Source organism: Brachycentrus maculatus, unplaced genomic scaffold (assembly GCF_059751285.1).
Source record: "Brachycentrus maculatus isolate JH-2025_06_01 unplaced genomic scaffold, ASM5975128v1 h1tg000050l, whole genome shotgun sequence".
Lineage (NCBI taxonomy): Eukaryota > Metazoa > Arthropoda > Insecta > Trichoptera > Brachycentridae > Brachycentrus > Brachycentrus maculatus.
In genome coordinates this window covers 1,337,647-1,351,713 of record NW_028280804.1, presented here as the reverse complement: position 1 = coordinate 1,351,713, position 14,067 = coordinate 1,337,647, and the positions used below count along the sequence as shown (strand labels likewise).

The window sequence follows — 14,067 nt, the reverse complement described above, 5'->3', positions numbered from 1 at the left end:
TGGGAAAAAGTAAAGACATTTCTGAGGAAAAAAAGTCTAGTGTTATAGTGCTACTGAAATTAGGAATACTATCTAATAGAGAAATTTCAAAAAAAGAAAACGTTTCTCGTCAAACAGTGGACAGAATTTCAAAATCAATAAAAAATCAGCCACCCGCCACCAGCAATCGGCGAAAGAACTGTCGTAGGATTAGAAAAACAACACCGAGGACTGATCGAAAAATCGTTCAAAGTGCCTTAGAAAACCGTAGTGCATCAGCAAAAACATTAAAAATAAAATTGGAAGAAGAGGGTATAAATATATCGGTATCAACACTGAGGCGACGTCTTTACGAAGTAAATCTGAAATGCAGGCGCCCTGTAAAAGTACCAAAATTGACACCACGAATGAAAGCGGATCGATTAAAATGAGCCAGGCTACATCGAAATTACTCGGTAGATGATTGGAAAAAGGTATTTATTTAAATTGAATTTTCAACATATCATTTTAGTAAATAAGCTTATATTTGAATTAAACTTAAATTTTCATTATTTTTCAGGTCATCTTTAGTGATGAGTGCCGGTTAGAAGCCGTGACAGAGAGCCGTCGATTCGTCAGGAGAACACCAATGGAACGTTACAATGAGGCCTGTGTGGTAAAAGTTATCAAACACCCCCCTGCAACAATGATATGGTCATGTATTATTAACAATTTACCTGGGCCGTTGTTTTTCGTGGAAGGAACAATGAACCAAAATTCCTATAAGCAGGTCCTCGAACGAATTTTATTGCCCTTCTACCATACACTCGACCCAACAGAAGGTCCATACACCTTCATGCAGGATGGGGCACCTTGCCACCGGGCTAAATCAATAATAAAATTTTTGTCTAACAAAAATCTGCCTTTGCTCCCCTGGCCTGGAAATTCTCCGGACCTTAACCCTATAGAAAACGTATGGAGCATGTTAAAAATAAGGTATACTCATTTCCAAATCCGACAGTAGACTGTCTAAAAAAAAATATTCAAAAAAATTGGTCAGAAGACGAAGAAATAAAAAACATGATAAAACAGTGCATTTTAAGTATGCCAAAAAGAATTGAGGCAGTTATTTCTTCCAAAGGTGGAAATACTAAATACTAACTATATTTATATAAAAATTTATGCATAATTTAAGCGTAATAAAGTGTTCATGTGTAAATAAAATTCAATGTTGTTTTATTCAAGGTTTTCTCTGAGTTATTCCTGTTTGAATTGAGAAATTGCGCGAAATTCTGCGTGGCCCTAATTCATTGAGTAGATACTGTATATATATATATATATATATATATATATATATATATATATATATATATATATATATATATATATATATACATATATACATATATATATATATATATATATATATATATATATATATATATATATATATATATATATATATATATATATATATATGTACCAGTACGCAGGCAGTTCTTCATTTACAATTGATAGTTTTATTACAACAATACAAGATAAAATAAAAGACAAAATATACATTTAGAAAATATTATATAAAACCTTTACTTTTTATGCAAAAGTATTTCTATAATTCACAGATTGAAAATACTAAAAGATTTTTACAAAAGCTGTTTAAATACTACTAACATTAAAATTTCAATATCAGGTGTATGTGTCAATGCAGATGACGTTATTTGATTTTGATAAGAAAAAATTACTATTTAAAATCTTAAACCCTTTAAGACTTTTGGGGTTACTGTGTCAGAACTACTGCGATTTTAACATAAATAACTCATAAGTAAAATGTGTTAGATAATTCATAAAAACTCTGTGCCATTGTTTCATCTTCGGCGCGACGTAAATATCTCTCGGAGTTTAGTTAACTAAATGTATGCAACCTTATACAAAATCTACTAATAAGTAAATTTGAATCTACTGATAAGTGCTCACTAAATGGCCACCTCCTTTTTTACACCGTGCATATAAAACTGCAAATTTAAAAACTCCCATCCTATTTGACAGCATCCGGTGTTGAAAGAAATAGAGTAGGGGTGCGAGTAACTAACAAATAAACAATATTTTGTTTATACAATGTTTTTAGTTAAGGAATATATTCGCATATTGTTTATTAATCTTGACATTTGAAAATGTATTTAAAATCTTTTTAAGTGATATCACAGCTTAACACTACTTACTTTTTGCAAAAACAATTGGTTTAATGTATTGTTTTTTCTCATTTTTCAGTATTTTTGTAATATTACAATTAATTGTAAGGTGTACGTAAACTCCGTGTTTACTAATACTACTACTACCATCACGCCGTTTCATCAGAGGATGGAACGCCACACTCTTCTGTCCTGACATACACTCCTCGCCTCCTTTACATCCATACATCTAGTCATACATGCCCTCCGATTACGCAGACTTTTGACACTGCCAGATTTTAGGTTCTGATTGATCTGATCGTGCCAAGTCTTTTTCGGTCGTCCACGTTCTGTTTTTCCTGTCACATTCGCCACATATATTTTCTTAGTCATTCTCTCGTTATCCATTCGCTCCACTTTCTTAGTCATTCTCTCGCTATCCATTCGATCCACATGTCCATACCACCGCAAAGAATTCTTCCTAATCTTTTTAATTATTCCTCGTTCTGCCTTACATTCCTTTCTTATATCGTCGTTTTTAATTCTGTCATACAATGATTTTCCACACATTCGTCTAAGGGAGCGCATTTCAACAGCGCAAAATTACTAATTAAAACTATTATTCTAATTAAAACTACAAAATCATTTGAAAATCTTTTTTTATTTCACTAAACATAACATGTGAATGAATTGAGTCAAAATTATAATATTTGCTCAGTAACCGTGAGAACAATGTCATTTTATCCATCCTTTATATCCTTAATAAATTATCTTACAATGCTTACATTATTACTTACATTTACAGTACACATGGTAAACAGATTTACAGAGTTTGAAAACTGAACATTTTTTTATGAGCCGGTTAATTTTAAAAGAAATAGTTTTGTATAAAATTTAAGTTTGGTACATATTTTGGGAGATCTAATACACAAAGCAATGAATATGTACAGCTATTTTTTGTCCAAAAATAAGGCAAATTACAAAACCTAAAACTGCAATGATATTAATTTCTAATCCCCTAAGGGCGTTTCTCCACTACACGGGATTTCACCATCCGGCAGTCCGGTTTTGAAAAATGAAAACGACGACAGTTTAGCGTGATCTAATTTACGCACAACGTGTTCACCACTGATCAAGAGCACCGATCCGAAGAAATATGGATAAAAGCACAAGCCAATCATCGTTTTAAAACGCTAACTGAGGTGCTGGACGGTAAAATTCTGTGTAATTCCGGGTAGTGGACAAGCGCCCTATTTACATAGTTGATTAAAATCACATCTAAATGAAATAAAAATTAAGGGTAAGTTGCAAATAACAGTAGCTTATTATTTATTTGCGATTTTCAAGTAGATTTATAATTCTTTTTTTGTAAATTTTGGAATGAAGCATTTTTTCTTCCCTTTTTAGATTTGTATGCATAACTGAAGAATTTATTTATCAATATATAAGTCAATAACTCATATTTATACAAGTCAATTACTCAATAGTTGAATTAATACAGTGGAGTTACCAAGAGGACCCTCACTTCTGCTTTGGCCAGAGTGTTGTCAAATGTGATTTTGAAACTAACTGTGGAGTCTACAGTCAACGAGATTGTGTCATTAGCCAATATAATGGGACTCGAGGCGGATAACAACAATATTAAAGAGCTTGTGAAAGAGTACAGCCAAGAGCTGACCACCGAAGAGCGTACGGAATTGCATCATGTTTCACAGCAAGAAATTATAGAGAAGAGTTTGTTAATGGAGGAGGAAGAAGTAGCAGAGCAACAATCTTCTAGCGCAATAAGAAAATTTGTTTTATCGCACATTAAGAAGCATCACCCTCATAAGGAGGTGGCTATTCGTGCTACAAATTTATTCAATGATAATGCTGTGATACAATTTCGCCAAACTTTGAAGCGTCGGCGTCAGCAAAAACAAATGTCTTAAAATAGTTTTATAGTAAAAGGAATTTATTATATGTTATAAATTTATATTTTTATTCATGCTTTTTTTCAAATCTATATTATGTTTCTTTTACACTCCTTAATAATTAATAAGTAATTGTTTTTAAATTAACGTTTAAAAAAAATATACAAATTGAATTTTTTTTCGGCCTGGAACGCATTATCGTATTTTACATTGATCTGTATGGGAAAACAATGTTTCGCTTAACGAGTAAGATGTTGGAAGGAATTAAACTCGTTATGAGAGGTTCCACTGTATTGATAGAGTGACAAGACCGCCTCACTGTCTTCCTCGCCAAAGTTGATGAGATTATCGTACACAACTTCCTGCGACAACGATACTGGTTTGGCTCCCTTGGATTTCTGGCGAGGGTTTCCCTTACGTTTAGTATTTTGGCCAGTATTGTTGACAGCCAACAATTTATGTTCGAGAGGATGTTGTACTACGGCGATTCTTCCCCCGCATTTGGCTGAGTGAATTTTGGACTTGTGCAAACGAATAAAAGGTTTGGAGCACTTTTCACATTTGTATCTCTGATGCCCCCTCTTGAGATGGCGATGGAGGGCTCCCTTATTTTTAAATTCTTTTTGACAAATCTGGCAAGTGGTGGGTGGCTGTTGGAAGGAACCTTTGCATTTGGCGGAGTGAGCTTTCAGCAAATAAGCGAAGGCGAACTTTTTCGAGCACTTTGGACACGCAAGATGAAGATGCTTGTCGTGAACGATTCTGTTATGATGAAATAAAGCTTTCCTACTGGGACAAATCCTAAAACAAATAGGACAACTCTTTCGAAACTGATCACGTTCTTCGGGAGGACGGTGAAACACATTTTGGTGATGTCGGTAATTGGGTTTGCTTAAGAATTTACCGCATATGCCACATAAAAATTTATTTGGGCGAGTATTATGTACTCGTTGTATGTGTAAAGTCAATAATTTTACTTTTCTCTTACAAATGGCACAAAATCCTGACTCATTCTTTTTGATATTGTTTTTATAAAGAGAAGCAACTCTGTCCAGATATGTTGCTTGGGGTTGGGTCGGTTTAGTATGCTGAGAACATTCCTTGTGGAACTGGACATGCTTCTTCTTTTGTTGCGGTGTAAAACAGCACGTTTCGCATTTTTTTACTTCACACTGGTAGAAGAATGCGTTGAGGTCGCGACTGTCCGATTGTTGATGATGGTAATGATACAAATGTTTTCCCATTTGTTTTAATTTAGGGCACATATATTTGCAGTATGAACAATTGTACCCCGCCACTTTTCCTTCTCCATTTCGGTTCACAATATCAACATGGTGCTGTATAAGGTGCCGTTTTAAACGATGTCTATCTGAACAAATAGTATCGCAAACTGGACAAGTCAGTATTAAAAATAATTCGTTTCGAGGCATCATTTTAAATAACTCGTTAATTTTGTTTTCGTATTTTTCTAATGCATTTCTGGAAAACTTATCAATTTCATTTTTCAAAAAATCATATTGAGAATCGGGAAGAATATCAGTAGGATTTCCGTTTATGCCATCGATCATACAGCACGCGGTACAAATAATTATTTTGTATTTAACAAACGTAGCTGTAATGTTTGTCACATTTTCAAAGAAAACTCCAGAACAGACATCGCAGGTAAAGTTATGCATGTTCAGCTTATACTTTAAATTTTCGGAGCAATGTGAATTGATAAAGTGAATTTTGAGTGTACCCTCGCAAACAAACTCCTTCTCGCAACGTAAACAGATGAAAGTATCGGGTGCAAATTTTACCTTTCCAGTGTTATGTTTCTTGGTAAAGTGAAGTTCGAGCCTATCTTCACTAGTAAATTGTTTATCACAAACTAAACAATGGAAAGAATCTGAATCGCCTTGTCTATCGGTGTAATGTTTATTCATAAAGTGAAGTTTTAGCAAACTTTCACTAACAAATTGCTTATCACAAATTGAACAACCAAAAGAATCTGAATCTCCTTGTGTTTCTGAGCGATGTTTACTCATAAAGTGAAGTTTTAGCATTTTGTCACTAGAAAACTGCTTCTTGCAAAATGAACAACCAAAATAATTGAAACTATCTCGTGTTTCTGAGAGCTCAAATTGCTCATGGAAAGTAGAATCATCTTGTATTTCTGAGAGCTCAAATTGCTCATGGAAAGTAGAATCATCTTGTATTTCTGAGTTATCAAATGGCTCATCAAAAGTAAAATCATCTTGTATTTCTGAGTGATCAAATTGCTCATCCGAAATAGAACGACCTGAGGATTTTGATCCAACTCGCTTTTCTAAGCCATGTTTATTCTCAATGTGAACTCTTAGCATATCCTTTTTAACAAATAGCTTATTGCAAATTGAACAAGCAAAAGAAATTGAATTTTCTATTTCTGGTGGATGGTTATTTGCAAAGTGCTGTTTTAGCATATCATCATTATCAAATTTCTCATTACAAATAGAACAACCAAAAGATTTTGATTCAACTTGTTTTTCTAAGCTATGTCTAATAAGAAAGTGCAGTTTTAACCTATCTTCATTAGGAAATCGTTCACCACAAATAGAACAACCAAAGGATTGTGATTCAACTTGTTTTTTTAAACGTTTTCTCGTAAATAGCATTTTTTGCATATCTTCATTATCAAATTGCTCACCACCAAACGATTTTGATTCAACTTGTTTTTCTAAACGTTTTCTCGTAAAGTGCATTTTTTGCATATCTTCATTATCAAATTGCTCACCACCAAACGATTTTGATTCAACTTGTTTTTCTAAACGTTTTCTCGTAAAGTGCATTTTTTGCATATCTTCATTATCAAATTGCTCACCACCAAACGATTTTGATTCAACTTGTTTTTCTAAACGTTTTCTCGTAAAGTGCATTTTTTGCATATCTTCATTATCAAATTGCTCACCACCAAACGATTTTGATTCAACTTGTTTTTCTAAGCGATGCTTATTCATAAAGTGCATTTTTTGCATATCTTCATTACCAAATCGCTCACCACAAATAGAACAACAAAATGATTTTGAGTCAACTTGTTTTTCTAGATGATGTTTATTCATAAAGTGCACATTGTGCAAATTTTCATTATTAAACCGCTCACCACAAATAGAACAATCGAATGATTTTGATTCAACTTGTTTTTCTAAGCGATGTGTGTTCATAAAGTGCATTTTATGCATATCTTCATTATCAAATCGCTCACCACAAATAGAACAATCAAATGATTTTGATTGAAATTGTTTGTCTAAGCGATGTCTGTTCATGAAGTGCAGTTTTGTCATATCTTCACTACCAAAATGGAGATCGCAAACAGAACAATTGAAAGATTTCGAATTGCCCTGTGTTTTTGTGCAGTGGTTTTTCACAAAGTGAATCTTGAGCGTACATTCATTGACAAATTGTCTAAGGCAAATTGAACAACCGAAGGAATTAGATCTATCCTGCGCTTCTATACTCCGAGAGCTGTGCATTTTTATCATATGATTTACAAGTTTTTCCTTATTAACAAAATGCTTATTACAAACACAAATGACACTTTTTGAATTGGGTTGAGTTTCCCAATGATGGTTATTCGTAAAGTGAAGTTTTAGAGTATCCTCAGTAACAAATTGCTTATCACAAATTGTGCAAACAAAACAATTTGAAGCGTTTTGTATTTCCAAGTTATGTTTATTCTTGAAGTGTAATCCGAGCGTAAGTTCATTAATAAATTGCTCATTGCAAGCTGAACATCCCAGAGATTTTGAATCTGGCTGCATATCTGATGGATGTTTATTCTTTAAGTGAAGTTCTAGCGTATCCTCGCTAACAAATTGCTTATCACAAATTGAACATCCCAAAGATATCGAGTCTGTTTGATGTTTACTCTTTAAGTGAAGTTTTAGCGTATCCTCACTGACAAAATGCTTATCACAAATCCAACATCCAAAAGATTTTAAATCTGCTTGTTTTTCTGAAGGATGTTTATTCTTCGTGTGAAGTTTTAGAGTATCTTCACTATCAAATTGTTTATCGCATATTGAACAATCTAAATCATTTCTGATTTCTAAGCGATGATTTTTCAAGAAGTGAAGGTTAAGCATACCTTCGCTAACAAATTGCTTATCGCAAATCAAACAATCGAAAGAATTTGAAGTGACATTTTTTTCTGAGCGATGTTCATTCATTAAGTGAAGGTTTAGCATAATTTCACTCACATATAGCTTATTGCAAATTGAACAACCAAAAGAATTTGAACTGCGTCGTGTTTTAGTACTATGTTTATTCACGCAGTGAAGTTTCAGCATATCTTCACTTTCAAATTGCTTATCACAAATGGAACAATTAAAAGAATTCAAATTGACTGGTGATACTTTTGCGATTTGGGAACTATGTATATTTGTCATATGAGATATGAGGTTGTCTTTGCTGACAAATTGATTAGTGCAATATGAGCAGTGGAAAAGTGCAGGTTTTCTTGTCAGGGCTGGAGGCGGGTAGAAGTCTCCTAAAAAAGATGATTCTTCTTCATCCAGCTGGCTGTCTTGTAATTCTAACGTGTCCACGTATCTGAAATGTGTAAAGGGAAGTATGAAATTAAAAACTGCAGCTTCTTTTTCAAAATTTTTATTAAAAAAACAATATACATCAATAATAACTTATACTTGTGTGAAATACATTGTTCAAGTTTAAAGGATAAAAATAAAATAATCAAAAAAGTTGATAAGCATTAGTGGTATTTCCTCAAACAACGTTGAAATCTCGTGTACATATATTTTAATATACTAAAGCGGTATTAAATAGTAATTAAAACAAAATGTATTACTTTGATAAGAGGGTTTAAATAAATAAGCGCAAATATCAAGCTAGTTAATGTTCTCTGAACCTGCTACTTGTAAAACTATTGTTAGTAACTCTGGGAATAACAAATAATTGCAAAAAAGCCATAATCTTTTATTATAAGGCGGCTGTTATTTTGTGCAGTACCGCTGTGCCGCCACTAAACTTTGCCAAACACCTTTTAATATTCTAATTGTGTTCTAGCTGTCGCACAGCAGTGTGGTCATTGTTATCAGTGAGAAATATATAAATATTATTATTAAAAATTAGAAATCTTAAAAAAAAAGTAATAGATTATGAATGTAAATACCAATTCGATAAATAAATAAAAAATCTGGAAAAATTGAACACACACAAGTATGAAAATATTAGAAAAATACAGGCGGACCTCAACTTTCGCACATGATTGGTTCCTGAAAATGTGTGCGAAAGTTAAATATTCAAAAGTAGAGGGATAATTTTTTTTTTAAAACACCAAAAATTGTACATTATAATTTGTTTTTATAAAAAAGTACTACGAAGTACATATTGAATAAAAATTATATTTTATTAATAAACTTGTCAAGAGTTGTATTTTACTATTTTTTTTTCTTTTCTTCGGAGAGTTTTGTTACATGAAGTACTATTATGGATCGCCCTACGCACTTGAGATATGCGTTCTCTATTGGGATCACATTCAATTCAGTACGTGCATAACACTTTTTACAGTACGGACCTGGTTCATTTGCATTTCATAGTGTGAAAGGGAATCAACTGCACGGATTTTTTTTTTGCATTATTGCCAAACGAACTCAAAGTCCGTAACTGAATTCAAATAATGTAACTCAAATATGTATTATTTTCTCATGCTAATAAGAGTTATGCCATTAGAGTTTCTTAAAGCACATTGTGGACCGCATCGGAGCATCCATCATCAGGGCAGGTGTGTTTGTATTTTGTGTCATCTTACCCAGTTATCTTTTGCGCATTTGTCAGTACATGCACAGCATTTGAACGGCTGTGAAAACCGAAGAAGTTTATATCTTTACGCATAACTTAACTGTTCAATATTTTACACAACAGTTACATTAATATTAATAAAGGTATTGTAATTGTTGATAAATTAAAAAACTAAAATGATCATTTTGCTTCGGCATATTTTTTTTTAAGCCAAAAACATCAATAATCCATTAATTGATTTGGCTTTCACTTCTTGGTAGTAAATATATATCTATTTTTAATTTAATTTTCATTGATAAATACTACTATTTCTAAAAATCTATTGTGACACGTATTTGTAACACCGGTTTGAAAATGATATAAGGAATGAATACAGATGAAAATGGTGAATGCATGGAAACATGTGTCATAATAGATTTTAAGAAAAAGTGGTATTTACCAAGTGAAATTAAAATTAAAAATCAATAAACCAGTTAAGGTGTAGTTTTTTAGTATAGTATCTTTTATTTAATTTCTAGATCGGGCATATCGCGATAGTAAGTATGGCTGGACACCTTTCCACCGTGTCTCTTCTTGCGCACGTGCTTGTCTCTAGAAGGCGCGACGGCGATACCGTGCCTCTCTTGGTGGCGCTTGCAATCGCCCGCCTGCCGGAAGCGCTGTCCGCACACGCTGCACGAGTAGGGGCGCTCGTCCGTGTGTATGCGCATGTGACACTCCAGGGCGTCCTTCCTCACGAATGCGTTGGGACAATGCTGGCACTTGAACTTTCGTTCTACTATATCGTGCTCGATCCTCAAATGATTGGCGAGTTGTACTTCGGTTTTGAAGAACACGTCGCACTGAGGACACGAAAACGCAGGATGTATTTTTGTCAGCGGGAGCTTTTGCGGTGATTTTTCGGATAAACTACGAACCGACGGAGGAGGGAGTTCGGTTGCGTATTCCGGATGACATTTTGCGATATGTTTGGTGACTTCGTAAGAGAAAGGAAAAGTTCTCGGACAATACTTGCAAGGCAAAAACAGATGTTTCTCGTGAACGATTCTACGATGCTGAAATGCGTTCTTGGAAGTTTTAAATATTTTGTCGCAGTACGAGCAAGCCATGGGTTTGGGCAGTTTGCGGAGGGGAGGGCGACACCTATTAGTATTCAAGTGGGCGTAGTAATTGACGATCGAAACGAGTTTCCCGCAAGAAAGGCAGAGCCTCGTCAGTTTCTTGTGTTTGAGACTGATATGAGAATGTAAATATTTCACCATTTTTCCACAGTGAACGCAAAGTTGAGGCTCTTCAACTTTCAGCCTGTGGGCTCGCTGATGAGTTCTCATTTTGTTTCTCCCGATGATGATTTTAGTGCACTTGTCACACTTGACGTATTCCTTTAGCGCGTGCCAAGCGTTGTGTTCTTTTCTCTCTTGAAAAGAAATGTTGGAAAATATGAATGGACAATAATAGCACACCTTTACAGTGTCAGAATGCACTTTCTTAGTGTGAGCATTCCTGGCGTCCTTGTTGTAAAACAAGGAATCGCAATGTTTACACTTTATAAATGCAATGTGACAATTGTAAAAGTGATGACCGATCTCCCGTAACGAGGACTCTTTCACTTTACAATATCCGCACGACAGGGCTTTAGGAATATTAAAGATTTGAGGTAGAGAATGGCTTCTAGTCATATGGTCCTTGAGATATTGCGAGGATTTGAATGTTTTTGGCTTGTCGCAAATGAAGCAAGTGCTTTTAGTGATATGTATTTTCTTCGCCTCTAAATTGAACAACGCGTCTATCTTGTGTTCATGTACTAATAAGGCATTAGAGTCCGCAGAAACATTCTCATTAAGTGTATCTGTATTTATCGTGCGTTTAGATCTTTTTTTCCGAATTTTATTGGAGTTTATATTTATACGAGATACCTCCGTATTTGGACTCAGGGGTCCCGTCGGGGGTTCATCGTTGACACCGGAACTCGGTAGAGTCAGATATGACATAGGCGTAATTACCATCATCGGTTTTGAATTTGTACCTTTTAAAGTGACTTGTAAAGCGCATCTCTTTACTTCTTTGCAAATGGCGCAAATTATGTTTTTGTACTTTGAATAATCTTCATTAATATTTGGCAAGGAATCGTAAAATATCACGGAACAAAGTTCGCAGGTAAAATCATGCTTACTATCTCGGAAGATATTATTGTCTTGGAAGTGCTTACTCAAAAAGTGAACTTTCAACGAACCCTTGTTGACAAACTGCTTCTTGCAGTGCCAACAGTAAAACTTTATACAAGACTGAAGATGTTTCAGCAGCAATTCCCTGGACGGAAAGTGCACTTTACACTCGCGACACATTTGCGTCTTGTTCTTACAACGCTGTACGTGCGCCACGTACGAAACCGGGTGACAAAATATTCTGTGGCATTTGAAACAAGTGTGAAAGTCTCCCTTGTTAGCGAGAGTTAGCAGTTTCGATGATACATATGTAGAAAGTTTGATATCCAATCCGTCTTCATCCACCAAAGTGAATCGTTTATTATCTTGGAGTGTGTCATCTTGAAACCTGAAATTTGCAATAAATTGTTATGTCGTAAAATTCCAACAACTGCTTATTATCCTTTGGCAGGTTTCCATACGTGCGGAACTTACTCTATTCAGAATGACAAGTACAGCAACAGCTCCAACTGGAGGTACAACAGAAGACTGAGAATCTACGCGATACAGAAGAGACGGTAGTCAGTCTGTCAAAGATTATCGGTAACATAAGGAAAACTTGGCACATTCGGGTATGTCAAATACTTGAAAGCGGCCAGGTCAGGAGTCGTAATAATCGTCAGGTATGTATGAGGAGATGCATGAATGTAGAAGAGGCGAAGAATGTTTGCAAAGACAAAGTGGTGTGGCGTTTGATTATCTATGCCTACCCTTGCGGAATGCGGCGTGATGGTTAGTTAAACCAAAGCGGAAAACACTCTTCAAGTGGTACAGAATGAGTTTTTTACGGTTTACTCATCACAGCTTAAGTTCCTTAACACGTTCATTGCTGGCTCGCGGCGGTCATGTTAACCGTCAACGCGTCTCACGCGGTGTCGGCAATGCACATATTAATAGTGTAAGTTTACATCCTTAATAATATGGGCACAGCTGACTTATTCCTCCATACCTTAACTGATCTTTCTGATGAAATATAAACCTTACACATTATAAGCGACGTAAATAAATAAGTCCGCCTCCGTAGTGCAATGGTCAGCGCGCTCGGCTACCACTCTGGAGGTCCCGGGTTCGATTCCCAGGGGGGGGGTCAAATAAATAAAAGTGATTTTTCACTCTAATATTTATTCAATATTACCCAGGACTGGTACCTGAAGCGGAGAGTTGATCACCTTTCCTTCATGTGTTAACGATCAAGATAACACTGCGTTTATATGATGCAGTGCCCTATGCACCATTGGGGTGCGGATAAGGGTTTGAAGGAGAAGAAATAAATAATTGAGGCCTGCCAATTTACCACACCAATATGAATTTAAGATTGAAATTGCACAATGTTATCAGACACCAAAACTTTCCATGTTGAGTTTTGAGTCATTAGCGAGTTATACTGAATTTTTTAAAATACTACTACATTGAGTACATGAAAATATATTCCGTGACGGTTGTGATATCCGACTAATTGACGGTGGGAGAAGTTCCCAATCCCAAAGCAAAGGCAAATATACTAGTCGCACATAAGAAACTCCACCCTGATCTGAGTTTGCCGAGAGAGAACCGGTGTTTGCCTCTCCATTGTAGGGAATCATTAGAGGATCTTTGTTTAATATTTTGTCATTCGTGAAACGAAACACCATCCTCGACTCTAACTTGAGAACATACATCTTGCAAATGATTTTGTTAAATATATAACACTATAATATATGTGTATTATTTTTTGACATCTCATCAAAGATGAAGAAGAATATGGAAGTCTGGGCACTTACGGGGCTGACGACCGTCATAGGCTGGTTTAAGTGACCACTTTACACACGTGTAACATTCACCAATTCTACCCATTATAAAGTGATCACTTAAACCAGCTTATGATGGTCGTCAGCCCTGTAAATGCCCAGACTTCCATATTCTTCTTCATCTTTGATGAGATGTCAAAAAATAATATGAAAATAACTCCTGTAATTGGAGATAATCCAGATTTTGTGAACAAGTATTTGGACACACTCAAAATGTTGTAAATAATATATGTGTGTTAATGAAGATGTTTTGAAGGAT

At 35.0% G+C, this 14,067-nt stretch overlaps 1 protein-coding gene across 2 annotated transcripts in view; it reads right to left on the bottom strand.

The window, feature by feature from the left end:
* Positions 1-2,768: 2,768 nt before the first annotated feature.
* The window catches only part of LOC148312055 (uncharacterized), a 36,565-nt gene continuing 25,266 nt past the window's right edge, over positions 2,769-14,067 (bottom strand). Inside the window, exon 6 of one of the 2 annotated variants that reach the window (XM_088277830.1) lies at positions 2,769-8,608. In XM_088277830.1, the coding sequence (XP_088133956.1) occupies positions 4,279-8,608 (4,330 nt within the window). In that variant the 3' untranslated portion in view covers positions 2,769-4,278. Of the gene's footprint in view, positions 8,609-10,318; positions 12,371-14,067 lie in introns of those variants that run through there. The other variant, XM_088277832.1, reaches the window with a different exon arrangement.